Below are 21,320 nucleotides of genomic sequence, written 5' to 3' on the forward strand. Positions count from 1 at the left end.
ATGAATGTGCAGGAATTTGTGCGGGTGACACTGAGACGCTGCACTGGTAGAGTCAAGGTTCCCAGAGTGTAGAGGAAAATACAGGACAACACGGTCTAGAAACACTCCCTTCTTACTCTGCACGTACATTTTTAATGCCCCTGTGCAAGGATCGGGGTTGAGCATCTCACACAAGGTCAGAATGATGAATGAGACTGCCATATGACACTAACCTGGTACATGCACCGAGGAAGGGTACACTGCAGTGAGCCGGCTCTGCATATTATGCTCACGCTGGGGTGCTCGACAATGACATTTCCCCATCACTGATTTGAGAGAGCTGTGCTGCGTTCTTTGACTAATATACTGCATTTTAATGAGAACTAAAGGCTGCGTGCGCTCGGTATGAATGCACAAAATGATTGTTCAAAGGATTCCTAAATGTGTGTGCTGTATGACGGTGACATGTAACGAGAGTAATCCAAGAATGAAGACGCTGTCTAGTGCTGCAGTACTTTGCCTTCTATTGTTCACATGTGAATTTCCCTGAACTGCCTCATCTCAGCAACATGTGCTCATCAATATACCTTCATTTGAAAGCTAAACTACAGCTACAATGTACCCGCACCTTCTCACCTACATGGCTATACCTTTAGTGCAACTCCTCTGCTCTCATGTGATCAAGCAGAGGGCAGGGAGGAATGAAAGGAATGTGAATGCATGTGAGAGTAGCCAGACTGCTGCTTCTCCCTCTCTCTCTCTCTCTCTCTCTCTCTCTCTCTCTCTCTCTCACACACACACACACACATGCATACAAAGATAAAACTACAATGGTAGAATAAAGGTCAGAGTAATGAAAACAGTGACAATTCAAGTTGTTCAGAGTTTACTCTCTCCAAAAAGAATCCAAAAAGTCAAATTCTATCAGGAGCTGCCTCTCTGTAACGTTCGGTAAGCTTAGAAATATTGCTGCAGCTTCACTGATCAGTCTGATAATGTTTACATAAAGATAATGCTCAAGGCTACCAACCCTGTCAGTGAAGACGGCGCTTTTGATAGAATCATGCGCCGGGATTCAAATGAGGTTATGATTAGGCCTTGGACTGAGGTTAATGTTGTTTAAGGCTGCACGCTTCTTCAGAAAATATTCTGAAAACCACTTTTCGTGGAGCTGTGACCCTACTCTGAGCATCAGCTTGAATGAAATCATGTCAAGTTATCAATTGCAACCTCAGTGACCTAACAACAGGACCGGCAGGATGAAAAGGCACAATCCAGATAGCAGAGCTAACTTGGAAACATTTGATATCTGTGTGCAACTGAGGTGCAACTCAGTGTAACAGCTGCTATGAGAGAATATCATGTCTATGTCCTGTAGGGCATTCCCTGTAATGTAATGCTCTGCCGCTTTTAAACGTTGGCGTCATCTGAAAAGCACCAGCTTGTAACATTTTCTACATGGCTCAGGTGTGAACAAAGGCAGACACGCTGCTGGTGAAGGCACGCTCGCCATTACAATGCTCTTACATTACAAGTGACATTGTGTGCTATGTGCAAAGCGCTCACAAAAGAGATGAAGCTGCTGTGACTCATCTCTTGAGACTGACTTACACTGTTGACATACTGCAGGTGCAGTAACTTTTTAAATGCCGATATCTTGAGATCACGCGTAAATTATAACGTTATCTCAGGATAACAACGGTCGTTATCTCACCCATTATATAGTGAATGTTATTCTTGAGATAACTTATCATGAGAGAACAACTTTATAAGATTCATGAGTGGACGGTGGCACACACAAACCGCTCTCTCTCTGGAGTTTCTACTTGAACTTTTTGTGAACGTCTGCCATTTGAATGTTTTACCCATTCATTTGACATAAGTGTATTGACATCATCGCTACTGTAAGGATAGGTGTAACAATAGTATTATTATGTAGTGCCTGTTTCCACACTGACTTTTTTAAAGTCAAGAGACACTTGTGAGGAGTAGAAGAGCGAGAGTGTCTGTTCTGTCTGTGACTTACTTCTTACACAGGTTGCAATGGTGCGCCAACACATGATTCAGGTGCACTCAATAATGCATTTCAATGTAATTCCTTTAGAGAAATAGATAAAAGATATAGTCACACTTGACAGGATTTTTTAGGTGCATGTGCCACCAAAACAGCTGCACCCTGAGGCACTAATATAATAACAGTGTCGTCAGCTAAAAATGCTTTAATCGTTCATTCTGTGTAGAGTCCAGACAGAATGAAACAACAGGCTTTTGACTGTGATCAAATCAAAGCACCTATAAACCTGGTACAACTTGAATTCTCACTGACAGTTTACTGTTTCACTGATGTCATTTTGGAGTCATCTGAGGAATAATATATAGATGTAAGAAAATAAATTTTACTCCCATATATCAGCATCTGCCCCCAAAAATCCAGTATCAGTCAGACTCTAACATGTAATGTGTCTTGTCCGGTACTCCAAATTACTGTTAAATCTGTAACCTTCTTGTTGTGATTGAAAAGAGTCCAAATGTACTTTTCCATGACTGAGATGTGAAAGCCAAAAAGCCATTATTTTACTTCAAAAGTGTTCCACCACTCAAAAAAGATTATTATATAAAACTGCATCATATTGAAATCAAACGAAAAGACAGAAAATGAAAGATGAAAAGACATAAAAAAAACAAACCTCTGGAAATTTGTTTGGCTCATTATAGTGTGATAATCTGTCAAAGGCTTTAGATGGAAGAACATACCAAAATCAAACATTAATTAATTCACTTATTAGCTCACAAGGTTTTACTTTCAGATAGAGGCTTTGCTATTCACGACTGATAGAAAGCACTGGCAAAATAAATTCAACACAATACTTAAAACATCCCAAGAGAGCGAATCATTTGAATCCACAGCATACAAAATTGAGCTCAAGACTTCCTCTCCTTTCATACAAACACTTCTGTGCCTGAGATTGCCTCTCTGGCAGCATGAATAGGCGCGCACGGGGCACCATAAAAATCAACATATTCATTGCACAAACATACCCAGCTGAAACTCAGCCCAGGGCATCTTTAAATAATATGCATCCTAATTTAGCATGGACTCTCTGGGGAGGGGATCAAGATGCACTCACAAATCGCAGTTGACACACCCACGCTTACACACAAGCGAGCGGGGCAGGCGCATGGGGTGAATGCACCTCGACAAACACAAACACGCACACACACATGCAGACACTTAATTTATCGCTAATGTGTACTGAGCAATTCTCCAAAGGCGCTGCTGCCCGACAAGTCTCACGAGATCTGTGCATGTACAGTCATAACAATACTGAAAGAGTGCAATAAGTTTGGGCCCAAACAACCTTAACAACAACAACCTGGTCATTAAAAAATAGAGTTTACATAAGCACATTAATTATACATCAGTTAAATTAGAAAAGCAATTACATTAAGTCATTAAGGAGGTGTGTTCTCGATGATCTGTCGATCTGTTACAGGATGTGGATGAAGGACCACAAATACAGCCCACACAAACATATTTTCTGATGACCTCGAGGCAGTAAAGGCCAATGCCAGTCTTTGTACAGACAACATACGTCCCTCTACAAATTTGATGTTTAATATTCTGTAGCTGCCACTATACGGGAGGTTGAACAGCTGGCCCTCCAGTGTAGACACAACAAACTGGAGCCGAACACAGTTCAGGTGGAGTTCAGGAGGAGAAATGGACAACAATTCTTATTGGCTATTTCCAAACCACTTTGTCCAGAATACAAAACATCGATCAGCCAAAACATTGATAATAACATTGATCATCTCATTACAATGCAACATTCTGCTAGGTACCGCGGGGTCCTGGCATTCATGTGTAATTCTTTGTCACACTGCTCCAGACCAACTTCACCCCATGGTGGCCCCACCGTAGATGGGACTCCAAGACATGGACACGAGGCCCCCGGGCCTGTGCTGTGGTGTCTGGGATTAGGGCTTGATGGTGGTGGTGGATGCTCGATCGGATCGGGATTGTTGGATTTCTGAGAGCCATGTCCCCCACCAGAGAGTGCTCTTGCCATGAGGGGAGTACTTGGTCTGTAACAGTGTTTGGGACAGCAGTATGGGTCAAGTGGCATCCGTATGAATACCAGGACCTAAGGTTTCCCAGCAGAACATTGTATTGTAGTGAGATGATCAATAATATCTCCTTTAAGTCCTTTTATGTTGGGGTTGATCACTTGATCACAGCTGTCTGTTAGATTTTTGGTCCGTACATTGAGAGCAACTGACCACTCCTTCTGTGTGCAAGGATACTTGGCTGAAAACTTGACAGTAATTCCAGTTTCACACCAAGTATGAAACTGTACAATGAAGATCACCCTCCAAAAATACCACGACATCACTGGTGTACTGATGCCTTGTGGACTGGCGCCACAAAATCAGATCATTACACAAAAGCAGTTGTCAGGAAGAAAGTTTGTGCCAGAAACCAAGACCAAGCTTTAAAGGAGACTTTAAAGCCGCTCTTACCACCAACCTAGAGTAACACGAGCAATTTGTTTGCTGCTTGCCCAGAATGTCATCTACTGCATGAGAGATAGTGTAAAGAAGTGGATGGGGAAGCAAATCAAGCATCCAACACCGCCAAAGACAGCCAGGACTTCTATTAAAAAGTGTGGCTTTAAAAGAAGCCTCCAATCAGATGCTGCCTTGTTTCTGCTGTAATTGTTTCACCTTGTTAGCTACAAGAATAGAAGGAAGGCTTTGTTCTGACTACAGCTTTTCTTCCACTTTCTATGGCATTTTCAAGCTGTTATGATTAAACCAAGTGTTTGAGTTGTCAAGCAATCAATTCATTACGAACACACACGTTTCTGCATTTGTGCTGTGTGCTGTTTTAGACATCACCCCAGTCTTTTGACACTCCTAGCTTGGAGGCAAAATAGGAATTTCTTGCCAACACACATTTCAGAATTTCTACAGTTAGCCATCATGCGGTTCAATGTAGCACAGGTAAGACTGTCATGCAGGTTGTCATTCAACTTTACTGCAGTCAGTGATGCAACATTTGAAACAGTCATACTCATGCAGGGCTCCAGGGCGCGACTATTTTGGTCTGACATGCGGCCAAAAAACTATCAAATGCAACTTAATATATGTAACTGTTGCACCGGTGTGCCTGCTATTGAGCTGGTCAGAATAAAAAATGTAGCCTATAAAAATATTTTCCCCCACTGGTGCCTCCATGTTCAGAAAAACGATGCAAAAGTGCCTTCTTCTATTCCCCTATGGGAGATAAATCACGATTAAGTGCCCTCCAGGATGCCCTTCCATTGCCCTTTCTGTGCGCTGGAGCCCAACTGCATACAGCTGGTACCCCTTGTTATTTCTTTCGCCCCTGCCCCTCAAACATTTTGAGTCTGCCACGGACATATTTTCCATACATTATTTTGTCATCTTATAGCAGAATTTTATGTAATGTTCCACCTGTCCCCAGTCCAAATATGCCTGTCTGTAGGTAGAGAATCCAGTCTGCAGTCCAAATACTGCAGACTGGATTCTGTATTATAAACTTTTATTTCAAAATGAACGCAAAAATTGTGACGCAAAAATGATCATGCACTAATCGTGAATTATATCACAAACACAATATCTATCAGAATAATTTCCATTTTATTTGTTCACAAAATCGTACAGCCGTAGTTAAAATGCCTTGTTGAGTGCAACTAAATTATGTGCTGGTGCACCTTAATGAAAAAGTTAGACCCACCACTACAACCAGTCTAAAAAGTTAGTCTGGAGCCCTGCTATGACTGTGCTATACTAAAGTTTGTGCATTTTGTGGTAAAACTTGCCTAATAACCTGGTTTAGACCTTTATAATAAAGTGATATTTGTAACACGTCAACCTTACTGGATTCAAAATATCTTGGTCTGACAATGTGCCAAGCCACAAATGTAACCCCTTGTGTAACTTTACATCTGCATGATATTTAAGCTAGAGAACGGACTTTGCCCTAGAGTACCCTGGTGCAGTGTGTGGAATAAATGGTTGACTCAAAAAAACATTTGCCTCCCACCACCATGCCTAACTTTGCACAGGGTCACATCAGCACTGGGATTCTTACAGGCTAATTTTTCCTCGGGTGTTCAGTCAAAATATTAACTTTGTATGAAACAAGCTGCAGAGATGACCCCGTCTGACCTGAGAATATTGCAGGAATAACTGTAGTTTGTTTGCCGTGAACAGTAACTCTGGGACTAGATGTTCAGTTGTGTTGAGTTGTCTGTAAATTTCACAATAAAGGAAAGTTATTTAATACCTCTTAAGAGCTGAAAGTGTGCAGAGGTACTCAAATGTGAGGTCAAAACAAGCTAAAAATAAGACATCAACAGTGTGGTGATCTCAATGGGCTGGATCACGGCCTTCACAGGTGTGTCGAGAGCATGTGAGCATGCTGCTTATTTTGATACCTTTCTTTAGAACAAAGGTCACGACAGCATTCACTCATCTAAACTGGTTACACTGTGTTCAAATACTCAAAACGCTGTGCTCTGCCATTTGTCCCCTTTCATGTACGTTTGCAGTGGAGCACATTAGCTGTTCACTTCAGACTGCGTTCTCAATTTGACCGAACAAGTTAACATCAGAAGTGCAAACAGGGGACCGAAATTTGTGTAGTATTATTTCTTCTTAATAACGGCACATCACACTATGCTGCTCCAGGGGAATTGCAGTGTAACAATATGACTGTGTGGGTTTTAAAGAAGACCTGTTATGCTTTATATTTTATTTTTTTTCCTTTTTCGTCGGTGGTTGGTTCTTGTGCATGCACCGACAGAAGCTCCTCTCTCCCAGAGAAAACACTGCTCCTGAAACACCTCGTCAGTAGTGTCACCTTTCCAAGATGTTGCGACATCACAGTTCGTCATCATGTCACACGTTTGCATAATTTACGCCTTGCAGCTAGTACGGCATGTAAGAATTGATTTTGCATAGCTGCTCTGTTGTTGTAAGCGGTGCTGGGCCAGGCATGTGTGAACTGACCAACCAGAGGAGACTGGGTATTTAGGAGGGGGGCCTTAAAGAGACAGGAGCTAAAACTTTCAGACGGGAATACAGTGCTGCAGCACTGGACAGTATGAGAAAACTGATGTGCTTTTTGAGCATTTAAGCATGTAAACCTATACTAGTAGTAACCCAAAATAAAATTATGAGCCTGAAAATGAGCATGATATGTATCCTTTAAGATGGATGGTTCAGAAAAGCATCATGTGAGCTCAACACGAACTGGTACAAATGAAATGACTAGGAGGACTGAGAAAAGATATTTTTACATGAGTCAATGCAGGCCATTAGGCTGTTAATACAAACAGTTTTCACATGTGACATAGTCAGTGTAGCGCCAACGCTTCATCGTGCAACTAATGGTGTGTTTACAGTTTTCATGTGCCTATAAAAAGGCCAAAGGCGTTACAATAATCACATTAATTTGCTCATAAAGTCTTGCAGGAGTGCAGATGTTTCATGTTTTCTATGAAGTCCATTAATAACTGTGTGCACAGTGAACACACAGACACTGTGAAGCGTTAAATGAAGCTGACATATTTTCATTTGATCTTGAGCATGGACAAAACAAGCCCTTTGTTTGTGGATGTAGCACTGGCCCTTGCCCTCAAATTCGCCCCACCAGCACCCGCCAATTCATCCCTGTCCCAGAATCACCCCCAGCCCCCCACTCGCCAGTGTCAGTTCCCACCACTACCAACACCCACGACATTCATGCTCCACTTTCTGAACCCAGCACAACGCACACAGAGAGAACGGAGACACACTCAGTGACTGTGTTGTTAGCTGATTATTTAGTAATAAAACATGATATATACTAATCTGCTCATTTGATCGTAAAGCATGACGATGCCGCTGTCAGAGTTTTGCAGAGCGTGTGAATACAAATGTGGCTTCTGCTCTGAGGCGAAACACTTTTTGATGACAGCTCTTAAATATTTCAATGGATTTAAGTCGAGCGATTTGCTTAATGTTCTTTTAGTGACTTTATGAATGTGATATTTTATCAATTCAAAAGGCTTTTCCAGACAGCGACCACATGTCAAAAGTGTTTGGCACCAAGTCTCAATGACAAATCTCGCAGTGTAAATAAATCCATTTCCTCTTCACTCTTATCACAGACAACCTCCATCACAATCGCCATTTACCTGAGACAGATTTCATCATCGGGATGTGATCGCCCCCAGTGTGGCACTCACTCTCCTGTCAGGAGGATCTCAAGGGGAGTAATCCCTTATTCTGTCTCTGCTGGAGCCGGCAGGGCACGGTAATCTAACTCTATATAAATTGTATCCTCTGACCTTCTAACACTATATCAGATGGAAGTCAAGGAGGCATACCTATAGTCTCTTCCCTTTAAATGCCTTTATCTGCATAATTGAACAATGAATAATGGAACTTATACGATAAAATTACAATATGTCCCAGAGCAGGGTGGCGCCTAACTGGATGTGCATACAGCTCCTGATATACTCATTCCACCACCCATGATGTTTCAATGCCAAAGCACAGCTTGTGCACAAAAATCCTCTACTCCTCATTTTTGTACTGGTAGCAATCACTACGGAGCATGTTATACAGTACTGGAGTTGCAGCAGCAGCAAAACCATGATCAGGCGATCTTCAGACACAAGAGAAAGATAAAATACTGTTGAGTGAGACAAAAGGCTGCGGTAAGCAATGATCTTTCATCTATTTAGTAAGAAAGATTTGTGCGTGCAGATGTGGTGCAGGAAAAGAGACAACACCTCCCCAGTATATGTACTTTAAAATTGGACAGTGTCAGTGTGAAAGCTCGTGGAAAATAATAGCTTGTGTGGCATCCCCATGGGCAAATCAACCAATATAGATATCAGTGAAATATATTACATTAAACATTGTAGACATCGCAGGCAGTCAGAAGTAATCACGTGTGACGGTGCCTGTTTTCTCACAAGGACATGTAAAGAACTGAACTGAAATTAAGTTAAGCTCTGCAGCAGGTGTTTGTCAGGAGGCTTTGTTTGAAGTGAAACCTGTTTTATATTATGTTTAAACTCATACTGTGAAGATATGGGGCACCTGCCGCACAATAATTGTGTGGCAATTCAATCCAGGGCTGCAAATAACAGTCATTTGAATTAGGACACGAACGCTGGTCTCCAGAGGGAAAGTCCTGGGAATTTGTTGTTTTTGTCTGAACCTAACCAAATCACAACCGTTTGACAACGTTAATAACGATCCCAAAGTCATAATATGTCATAACATGTGAGCTGTTTGTCAACACGCTTTATTTTGAAAGTCTAACCGGACTTGGTATATTACGTATTGGTAATGGCTTGACCGTGGAAAGTCTAATTGGATGTTACACATAATTTATTAGTGATAACTTGACAGTGGAGACCTTCACGTGCAAACCTGACACTAGAGGGGTCTGTAGAGTGTCACAGTGTGAAGCTCAAAGGCCCTGGCACACCCATCAGCCATTGTTAGGGGCTGTTGGTGAACATCTGTGGTTCTGGTCAGTGCGGTGTGTCCAACACCCTTGGCATTGGACGGCCCTTTTCGGTGGCTTGTTGGCTGATAGAGCATGTTTCAAATGGCTGTATTAGCGAGAGTGGTGTCAAAAAATGGTTACAGCATCAGAACGGAGTGGTACCTCCTTTCACGCAGGCACAGAACATGCGAGCCAGTTGGCCGGTTGTAGTCTTTGCGGTGTGTTCAAGTGTAGCTTTTTGGGCAAGACACAGGAGACACGAGGCAACGCCACAGTCGGCTTACGCAGCATTTAGTTCTGTGATCTCAGTTTGATCCGTCAGCACCTAAAGGCCACTGACCAACCTGCCGAGTTTGACAAGTTGGGAGTAAGAACGTTGTGTACGACATATAAAAGCTCACATTTGAGACGCTGGAACCAGATAACATGTGGTATTTCTGCATGAAAACCCAATGACTCGACTATCACGAGGCTATAGGTGATGATTCATTTTCTGAAGTGGCTGTAATTCAAACTGTGAAAACAAAACAGCTTTAGATAAATTATCTGCTTTCGGGAGTCAATTTAATCATACCCAGATTATAAATGCCACCTCTTGGAGATCTTAGTCCGAAGAAGGCAAATATCAAATCTCTTTCACACACACACACACACACACACACACACACACACACACACATACACTCAGCCCCACTTGACTGATCCTCATGAGGCTGTTAACAGATTAATGCCAGCCTGTAAATGCTTCCTACTTCAAACTTGATGCAGCCATGAACGTTTCACCTCTTCGCCTTCACATAGCTGGAAAGCAGAATCCTGCAGCTGTGTGAGAGTTATTACCAGTGTTTTTTTTACATACACAGCCTGATGACTACCGGTTTGATTTCAGCCCTGCTTCACTCCCTGAACATCTGCACAAAGATAATGAGGGTAATCTACTAATTACACCATCTTGCTTCACTACATCACTATCACCCCCGTTACCTCCTCACCTGTAGCTCCTGATTTCACGCAGAAAAAAATCATCTGTGCGTAAAAAAAAAAAGTTTTCATAACAGAAATGCATGGCAGGTTCACTGTTTTTCATGATGTTTTATCTGTTTCTCCTGATCCTGGAGAGCATTTAACTGTGTAACCTCCACTGATACGCTGCACAGGTCTTTGTCATGTAAATCTTGCGGCCACTCTTTCACCCGCTCGTCGCCGCCTGTGTGGGCAGACTTTCCTCTCCTCGACCAGCACGCTTCCTTCTCTGGAGCCACCAGCAACGTGGGAGAAATCCCAACTGCAAACCGTGCGACTTTCACCCTCAGACCTCTGACACATTCTTCATCGAGTGTATCAAGATCATGCACTGATTCAGACGTCTCTCTGATGACACCACTGAGGGCTGCTTGTTCATTAAAATCCTCTCTCTCAACTCTCTACAGCACCAGACGTCCCGTGCGCGCACACTGTTATTAAAATATGTGTGTGTGGGGGAGTTAAGAAGAGCAATCAACACATTTTAAGTCTGTGCTTTCCATCCACTCTTACTGAAACACCAAGGCCGAGCCCATACGTCTTCATAACGAGCCCCCCCCCCCCCCCCCCCCCCCCCCACCCATCCCCTGTTTGATCCCAAACTTCCCCCAAAAGAACCTCCGTGGCCGCTCCGTGGCACCATTCACGCAGGAGGGGGCTACTCCTCCTCGGGAAACGTCCTGCAACTTCGCGACGCCGGAGCCTTCCTGCGCGTCCCGAGAGAGAGACACCCATGAAGTAACACAAGCCTCATACGCACCGGAGAGGCCACACGGGGTGAAACGCAGAACACGGAGGGGGACACTGCACGTACCGTGCAAGGTGCACATACACCCAGCGGCTCCTTTATCGCAGCCCACTTATGGTCTGAGTAACTGCACTTTAGTGTAACATGAGTGGCCCGCTGCCTCACACATGCACCCCCAGTGAAAAAACAAACACACACAAAAAACAACATGCAGATGATTCAAGTGAGCGCTTTACCTTGCTTGGATGGACCACAAAACAGCGAAAGAAGACAGAACAGCCAAATTGTACTCTCCACCGCCATGTACAGCCTTTGATTTCCACCAGTGGGGTAGCAGCGTACGTCTATACAACCAGCTATACCGTTATAGCGACATGCATATGTTGGAATCCGCTATTGTCTCCGCCGGTGCGTAAAAGGAGTCAGCGTGGATGTTTCGCTCTCTTCGCCGAACAGTCCCCGGGCTTCTTCCCGAACAATACGCTCGCACTAGTCGGGGGAGAGCCGTGTCTCTCGGCGCTCCAACGCCATGTTGCGAACGAATGTTAAGTGTGTGTGTGTGTGTGTGTGTGTTGGCTGCTGCTGCTCCACACACAAACGCATGAACGCACACGCGCACATACGCGCGCACGCACGTTCACCAGACACTGGCTGGCTGGCTGGGCTCGTCGCTGGAGTCCTGAAAAGCTGTCGGCGATTCTAACACACCCCTTCTTCCTCCCTTTTTTTTTTGTGTGTGTATGTGTGTAGTGTCCAACTCCACGCTTCCCCACTAACACTTGGAAGATTCATTCAAAGCGGACACGCCGTGGAAAACACTCACCACATTTGTCACAATGTATTTTACCCCAGGCGCCCTCTCCGTTCTCTGTCTGGAAAGATGAATTCGTTAGGGTAATGCCTCATTCTGTGCCGGAGCGCAGCGGATCCGCACATGCCTGTTTGTTTTATTTTATCCTTGTGTGTTTTCTCTTTCTAATTATGTGTGTGTGTGTGTGTATGTGTGTGTGTGTGTTTTAAATAAATCTGCTGACTGCCTTGGCGAGGTCTCCCTCGGATAGAAGAGTCTTAATCTCAGCGGGACGATGGTCCAATAAATAAATAATAAATAACGTGTGGAGAATGGGCGCTCATCTGTAATGACTGCAAATGTGTTGCCCTGGATGAACCCAGCGATGGAGACACTCCTCATGTTCAGCAGCAGGCACACATGTCTCAGTGAAGAAAAAAACCCGCGTGCTCTGTCTCAATTAAGTCCATCAAGGTGTAGTGTGTTGTCTTCACCTTTTGTTTGTGCACATGCACGGATGGACGCTTGTGTGTGATAAAGCAGGTCTGGGTGAAAAAAGAAAAATGGAGAGAAGCACATGTGCTCTCGGAGCAAGAACAGGCAAGAGGAGGAGGAGAAGGAGGAGGAGGAGGAGGAGGTGGTGGTGGGTATGAAGGAGGGGTGGCGTTGGTGGTGTGCATCCCAATCAATCAACCGGCTCGCCTCCTGCACTGAGTGCTGAGGGACCCACTGACTTTTGCACATAGCGGGAGCCAGCTGGAGCCCAGCCTTACCCAGAGCAGACAAAGACTCGCCTCGTGCAGCACTCTCAGCATCACTGATACAAGCAGCATCCCCACATTCAACCAGAGCAGGAGAGGAAACACACAAAGGCCTTAACCAGTCACATATACAGCCGTCTATGTACATAAAAGCTGGCACTTGTTAGACTGTAATGAACCAAGTGTTGTACTTTGAAGTTTCAAAGTGCTACACACACTTTTTTTTTTTTTTTTATGTGACATCTACTCGTAAATTGCCTTTCTGGGATGAAAAACAAAGCCTATTAAAGATCATCATGGAGTCATATTGCTTTATTTGAATTGAAGTGCAACGTTTGTGCCTTCAAATACAGCCTCCCTTTTGTTTTTTGATAATGGGTTTACAGCATGTAGGAGTGGAAAGCTTTATGTTTTGCCTACATCATGGAGAAGAAAGACAGGCAATCACAAAAGGCAATAATGAAGGAGTTCCCTTTGGTAATAATATCTTGTCTGGCCAGATTTTCTCGTCTGAGTGTATTAATTTAATGCTGATATGAGATTGATTCGGGGGCTGACGAAATGAAATGGGACGGATGCATTTCCCAGGTGTCTGATTAAAGCAAATGCCCGGGCCATCGGATTATGTGATTGCATTGGAAAACTAATAGCACTGCTGTGTCCTTTGTGATTGTGGTCAAGCTGTAATTTCCCAGCTTTTCCTTTTTCCCTTCCCGGCTCCCGTAAAAATAATGAACACAAACTACCAGCTGCTTGCAAATCACTCTACAAGAAGCGCTATGATCTGAATGCACAGCCTTAGTTCAATTTTGACATAAAATGTTGGCAGCTCACTATTTTGCTGGCGTTTTGGCTGCGAGCCAGACGAGCAGAAGTGAAATGACTAGGTGCTGATCGGTTGGAGGGTACGACCTGCTCCGAGACATGTTCCTAATTATGAGTAACCTGATTCCCTTAAAAACACAATCCAACTGAACATGCTGCCGCAACAGTTGAAACCCCATCTGCAATTTGTTACCCCTGACAGACATGGCTGGCCGTGCACTCTGGTTGATATGTATTATGAGATTGGTGGCTCTGTGATTGAACACGGCTCTCTCATTACCATATTTAAAGCAGTTCTGTACAAGATAAAAACAATGTGCTCCAGGAATTACAGGACATCATTCCAGCAGGCACAGTTTTTCTTTTCCTAGACTAAGAAGGAACGCCAGGATAGTTAAAGATAGAGCGGGCCAATTGCGGAGAAAATTATTTACACATTTGATGGTCTGCCCACCGAGACCAATTAGGATGGTAAACTTGTCTGGCTCGAGTCAAACAGCAAGAGGTTTTAGTAGTTTCTCTTGGCAGTAGGAGATAGGTTTGTGTTGCTGTTTTTCTTTGAAAACAAATTAGATTTTTCTGCTACAGACAATACTGTAATTGGTTGGCGAGGAGCTGAGCAACTCTGCTGCAGTCCAAAAAATGTCCATCTTAGTAACTGTTGTGTTTGCGGGGAGATGAAACGCTTTTCTTAAAATAACTGCATGAGATGAGATTAAACACACTTGTGTCCTGGGCTTCAAGAATATTTTTGAATCAACTGAAGAAATGCAATCTCCCTTGCTGCCATGCTTATCGAGTTCAGCGACTTCATGATCAGTGATTTCCTGGATTCATCAGGTGTTTTTCTGGTCTTTCAGCATCACAAACCTTGAGCCAGACATCGTTATACCTCAGCTTGTTTCCAGGGTCCAGGCTAGCTAGCTAGTGGCACCACGGTTCTCCGGCCTTGATCCACAGATCACAAAACTCTCTCTAACCCCACCTATGGTGATGTGACTCCTCTCCATCTTGCCCTCAGCCCACCAACCGGCCCCTTGTACTCGGTGAGTTTCCAAGTGATTCAAACACAAGAACGATATCTGGTCTCAAAGTGGTGACTGTGCTGTGATGAGGGCAGTGTTGTAGTCAAGACCAACTAAACAGAGACCAAGTCATGATCAAGACCAAGACTGAGTAAAAACATGGTCAAGTCTAAGACGAGAATGAGAACTTCAAAGACTGATCTTGAGACTGGATCAACACTGGATGAGGGAACTTGAGCTGTTTCTCCAGATCCACCAACAGCTGACCTAACTGAGGGACCTGGGTCCTAACTGCTCCAGCTCTGAGGAAGATGATGGCCTGTTTTAGGGGCTCTGTTCAAGCACTGATTGATTCTGTAGTTACCTTCAGGACTTGATCATGGTGCCAATTGTATCGCACATCTCCTTGTGCCCTGGGACAGCAGTTTAGGACATGCTCTAGGGCTCCTTTTTTTGCACTGCAGCAGCCTTGTTGGTGTCTAAGCTTTACCTCATGTGTGGAGATTTGACAGAATGTTAATGCATGTCGTAAACCTCCTGGACAAGGATTTTAATCTGGTGCGGCTCAGCTTTCCAAAGCTCAACCAATGTCACCTTCCTCTCCAGCACATTCTCCCATCATGTCCAGGTGCCCTGCTGCCCTTCTGCCACCATCCTACCTGACCTCTCCTCCTCTATCGGTACTCTCACTTCCCCCTAAACCACACAGCTCTTCCTCTTCTCTTTGGCAGTGTCAGACTGGAGAGATCAAAGCCCTGCTCTGTCTCAAGTCATCACTCCCACAAGGAGACTTGACCCTGCCTGTTGAACGGCTTCCATTGCTTTTCATTTCCTCCGAGTCATGTACACCATTCCACCTTCGGGTCAATCTATTTCCTGTACTGCAACAACTCGTTTGTTCTTGTCACCTTGAATTAATCTTCCAAGGATCAGAGTGGATGTTGCAGCTTGTTGTTATGCCTAAAGTGCAATATTTCTCATACCCATACGCGATCTTCCGAGATGAGAACTTGCTTTCCTCTACAGGGCCTCAGCTGTCAAGACTTGTACCTTGTACAACAGGAGTGGCCACAGGATTTGGGGTGTAATACCACGCTAGCACAGACATGTTTTTAAACTTTCCTGGCTCTCGGCTGCTATCGGCCAACTCTCCAAATCAATGCAGGTGTATTAGATGGATGATGTACCCTTCAGGGTGCTGTCAAACACCTTGCCAAGGTTCTTCACTGGCTTTTCTGTGATTTGGGGGAATGGTAACACTCCTGATGCTGAGGCAGAAAGCATCATCGACCCTTTCTTTCTTAAGCTCGAGTGATCCAAACTTGGCTGGTTTGACACTCATCTCAGCCTACTCCATCAGCTTGTATAGCCTCTGCAGTATCCACCTACAGTACTGAATCTGCTGGGCAGATTTCATCTTGGACTCTGTACCAGCTTGGGTAGTATGGATGCCATGCAAGTTGTAAAACTCAAAATTGAAAATGAATCAGAACTGGGTGCAAAAATGATTTCTTTTTGATATTATGCATATAATGTATCTGGTACTGTGGGATTGATTTCATGTCACTACAAGAGACCTAATTAGGGAGTCTTCAGCAGAAACCAAATGATTACAAGCTTTTCTGGTATCCTTTAAGTTAATGGCACATTACGTGGTCTGTCTATTGATGACAACATAGTTATTAATTTCTTATCCTTCTTAGAGAACACATACTATAAGCTAAGTAGTCCTTTACAGTAAAGGTGAAGCTCCATAAATCTAAGCAGAAGTATCTAGTCTAGATGAGTGTATGGAACAGTGAATTGTAAATAAATGTAGATTGATGATTTCATTATGAGATTCATTTGCGACTCTGCGGTGCATATATTTTAAAGTGTTCATATGCCAGAATGATACATGTACCTTCACAAGTTGGCATTTTATGTGCTAAATACACGGTCACAGGATCATTATAAATTCATATTAATTGAGTCATTCTGCTTTTAGCCGTTATTTGAGATGTATTTATGAGTATGTGTTCTTCTGGCCAAAATAGCATTTCAATGATTTACAACACCCACTTTCACTGCTGTCATCCTTACATCAGTGGGTCCTATTGTGTGAGAATCAGCGCTGGGTTATATGGAAATAGTCATGACTGTGTGGCAGTTTGTCAGCGCAACAATTACGGCCCCGGTGAAATATGTTAATGGCGGTTAACTGCTGTTCTTTTACTTTGGCTCCATTATCATTTTGCCTATTAATTAGTGAATCTTTCCATTCCACAAGTATTTAAAGGACCAAGAAAATGATCTTGTTTTCTGTCATGTTGTGCCATTAAGCCTTATTTACCCCTGTCAGATGTAGAAGTTGTTAACAAATTCAATAAAATGTGATTTGCAAAAAGTCAAAATAACCTAATCGCACATGCAGCTTCAAAAGTAGCGTTTTAAGGAAGCAGTCCACCTGTGATAGCAGTTATAACGCGGTTAGAAATATAAATATATACATATATATATATATATATATAGTAATTTGTCACCTCCCTTCCTTCATGTCCTCGTTTCTAGGCCACAAGTTTTGAGTCTGTGACATTTTTGTATTTGAATACTGAGTACAGTAGCCTCTGTGGTGGCTGTCTTTCATCTTCCTCAAGGTCAGAGACACACAGCTCCATCTGACAGCAGAGCTTCTCCTGAATAGGTAAGAAAATACCACAGGCTGGCTGACAGACAGAAAGAACAGTGCCCCCAGCTGGCGGTGCCGAGGAGTGACCGCATCAGGGCCCAGACACACACAAGCATGCATCATTCATGTCAAGGCTACAAAAGGGGCAACGGTGATCAGAATGCTGAGCAATCCCAGCGCACAAACAAAGACGTTTTCTACATTCTGAGAGAAAAACAGTCTTTTGCTGTAACTATCTTCCATCTGTTATCTTCAGCTTGAGAATCAACTGAAGCTTTCTGTTGCTGGAAAATAATAATCATACATCTGTGCTCCATTTCTAGCCAGGTTTAATCAACTACTGTGAAATGTTTAGTGAACAAACACAGTATGCCACGGTCCATGGTTCATGTTTGGATATGTAAATGAGCTCGGTGTATGATTGCCTCGCCACAATGTTATTCCACCTCCTTCCGCTGGAGGGGTGCCCTCCACATGCTTGGTCTGGAGGAAAGCGTCTCCATAGAAACCACGACAACAGTGGCACACGGGGTAGGGGGCTGACTGGGCAAAGGGTTTTTTTCTCCTGGAGGACAATGACACCAGGGTGCACTGGCGCTGGGCCGCAATTGAGAGCATCAAGCAGGGATATTGAGTGTCGAACAACAGACACTTACTTTTACCTCATTTAAAGTGCATTTACACACCCAGCGATGAAGATAAATAAATGTATTCATGTGCTCAATACAGAACAAGTGGAGTGGAGTGTGTGTGTGTGTGTGAGTGTGTGTGTGTGTAGCTGTGCAACTGTTTGTGTGTAGTGTAATACCTCCACATTCAACAAAATTTGAGGTTTTATGACATTTTGGCACAAATGTAACACTTTTAAAGGACTCACTGTCTGATATTTTCAAAGTGATGATACAAATCTGTATAATGAACACAGATTATCAACAAGTAATCAACTTTTTATGCATTTTAAGCACGCAATTATGCAATAATTCATGCATAAATTGTCTGCTAACCACCAGTAGATGAAGTAGAGAAGAATTTAAATGATCCAAAGCAAATGTTATAATATAATAAAAAAAAGACACTGTACATCTCTGCCTCTGATGTTCAATAAATGTTGATACTAAGATGTCAGGCCCATCTCTCACCCTTCATTTCCTCTCTGCTTCTCCAAGTCTTCTCTCTTTTTCGCCTCCTCCCGCTCTCATTCTCTCACTGTCTCACTCGACACTTAATATCCTGCCTCCTATCTACATCCCATCCAGGATGATGACAAAGCGCGCAGCCGAGAGGACCCAAAAAAAGACTCATTGTGTCGCATCAATGCTGTGTTGTGAAAGCTCATGGGGGGGAAATCTGACTTTCCCATTCTAATCTATGCAGAGTGAAGCACTGTCGATGAGCTGGAGAAGGAGGGAGGGAGAAGGTGGGCTCTGTTGTTATTACAGAAGGGGACCATTACTCCGTGAAAGAAGCGGCCCTCGTCCTAATTAGCTTTAAAAGTAGATTTTGAATCAGAATCTCAGTGGAAGATTGCGAGGCGTTGGAGAAAAGAGCTCATCTCAATGGTCCTGTCAATGGTGGCCTTGTCTGGAGGAGAGATGAGAGAGGCAGAATGAGAGATGGAGTGAAGAAAACAGACAAGAAGAGTGATAGAGAGCCCACTTAGAGCCAACTCTACTGTAGATTTCTGTGTAAGGCCCATGCCATGGTGGCCTTAGAACTAATTGTCAGAAGCTTGTCTAGACTGAAAGTCTTTCTGATGAATATTAATGGGGAGACTGGAGCGAGAGCGACAGTGTGATGTAAAGGGAGAGAGGAGGGCCAGATTAAGTAGCTTGGCATACCCAATGTCAGATAGTAACAGTTGATAAAAAATATTCTTAAAGATAAAATAAATAATAATAATAATAAACATATTTATGTATTTAGAGCTGTATGTACATGTAGAAGGCACTTTAGCTACAACTTTAAAAAGACAATAGGCAAAATTGGATAAAAATATTTCGATAAAATACAACAAAAGATAATAAACAAAGCAAAATCAAGAAAACAAACAATAAAAAATAATATATAAAAAAGTGTATGGTAATTCATAGAGAATATGTGCTTATATCATTTTTCTTTTGTGGACGTTATTCTGCTGTTAGGCAGGTGTCTCTCTGCCAGTTTGGACCACAACTACTCAAATTTTCATGGTACCCTCAGTGTGCTAAGCTCATATTGGCTTTCTGTTCTGTTCTTTTCAGTTCTGCACTGATTATGAGCTCCAGAGCCAGGCCTGGTGGAAGGTCATCCATCCAGGGTGCAACTGTCTCTTACCCAGTGAAAGTGCAGACCGGCCAGTGCCAAGAATTCTGACCAGGATAAGTTTAAAAAAAAAATGTATGCTTGGTTGGATGGATGGAAGCTTCAAGCTGCTTTTTTTTTTATGCACATAGCACATCGGCTACCTGTCGTGACTCGGTTATCTTTCTAACCTTCATTTGAATCATTTCCACTCCTGAAGCATTCAGGTGAGGAACAATACGTCTTTCAGTATGCAGGTGTATTGTTGAAGTGCTCGGTACCTTGCAGTAGAGGACACCCACTGCTAACGCAGACGAGACATGTATTAAATCAGTAAATGCATAATTCTACATTTCCTGCAGACATTCATCAATACAATGACTGAGTACAATTTCTTAAGTAAAATGACAAGAATAAGACTGTTACATAAGCACTTACCTTACACTGCCAAGTTCAGTTTGGTTTAAAAAGAAATGAAACCATTTATCAGAAACATCTCTCTATACGCATGGAAACATTCAATATGATGAAAGGACTGACAACATTCTCTTATTATATCAATCTTCACATCTTAAAAACCTCAACATTCAATGTAAAATCTTGCTTTGTAGCCCCAAGTGTCTACCACACATTACACACATTTTCACATTTCATTTATTGTTTATTTCAAGTATTGATGACTACACCCTGGGAAGAGTAATATGCCATATTAGTATTTTTTTTAATGGAAGACACTGAAATGCGAGAGAAATTATTATTTCTGCCAGTCCTTATATTTGTAATTTTGACTATCATACTTTTATTTCTTTCAAAGAAAATGAGTCGACCAAAATCTGAAATTGGTATTTAATAAATCATCGTGAGGAAATGAAATTTCAGTTTTTCCAAGGATATATGAATAATATATAGTATTCTAAAAATTCATACTTGTTACTGTTCAGTTTTACTAACACGTGAACATAATCTGTTATTTTTCCTCCAATCAGATGACCTCGATCAAGTTGCTTAACCCACTTTCGCTCCGGCTCAGCTGCTGAGTGTCAACAGACGACCGTCGATGATTGAAAATTTAAACTGACACATTAAAGCAGTTTGTCCTGTCTTATAACTACAGTCGTGCCACTCTATTAACTTTAATTGCAGAAAGTATTTATGGCAGAGAAGAAGGTTGCTGAGCCAATTGCAATCCAAATTGCTTCTTCCCCTTCTTTGTGTAGGGGCACCTTGCAATTACAGTTGATTTCATCATTCAAGTCGGTGTATTACCATGTGAATAACTTCATTAATTCTTATTTTTTAGTGAAGTGGAGTAAATGATTGCTTCCTGTGAGCAAAGTGAAACCTCTGTTTCAGGTCTAGACTGTTGGGGACATGCTTGGAATAAATAAAACCTACAGAAAACAACTCCTAGAGAACTATATTATCTTCATTTACATTAATATCAATAAAATAAATGTCTTATGCCTTATTGTTATTGTAATGCACTTTCTGTTGCATTGGGTTACTTGATGACCCTGCATAATCCACATGGGCTGATCAGGGTGCAACAATGATTCCCAGAGAAAAGTTGTCTTTTGTTTTGTCCACCAGACTCAGCTACAAAACCTTCACCATGGCACCGTAGCTAGTGAAGATTCTTGCCAAAGTATGGTAGTATTAAAAATCAATATGCCTCACCGCTGAGAA

At 42.7% G+C, this 21,320-nt stretch overlaps 1 protein-coding gene across 1 annotated transcript in view; it reads right to left on the reverse strand.

Annotated features, from left to right (window-relative positions):
* igdcc4 (immunoglobulin superfamily, DCC subclass, member 4) overlaps positions 1–11,777 on the reverse strand; it is a 59,871-nt gene extending 48,094 nt beyond the window's left edge. The window contains exon 1 of the mRNA XM_073464064.1: positions 11,522–11,777. Within this exon, the coding sequence (XP_073320165.1) occupies positions 11,522–11,588 (67 nt within the window). The 5' untranslated portion in view covers positions 11,589–11,777. The remainder of the gene's footprint in view (positions 1–11,521) is intronic.
* Between the last annotated feature and the right edge of the window lie 9,543 nt (positions 11,778–21,320).

The sequence above is a fragment of the Pagrus major genome, chromosome 4 (genome assembly GCF_040436345.1).
Source record: "Pagrus major chromosome 4, Pma_NU_1.0".
In the NCBI taxonomy this organism is placed as follows: domain Eukaryota; kingdom Metazoa; phylum Chordata; class Actinopteri; order Spariformes; family Sparidae; genus Pagrus; species Pagrus major.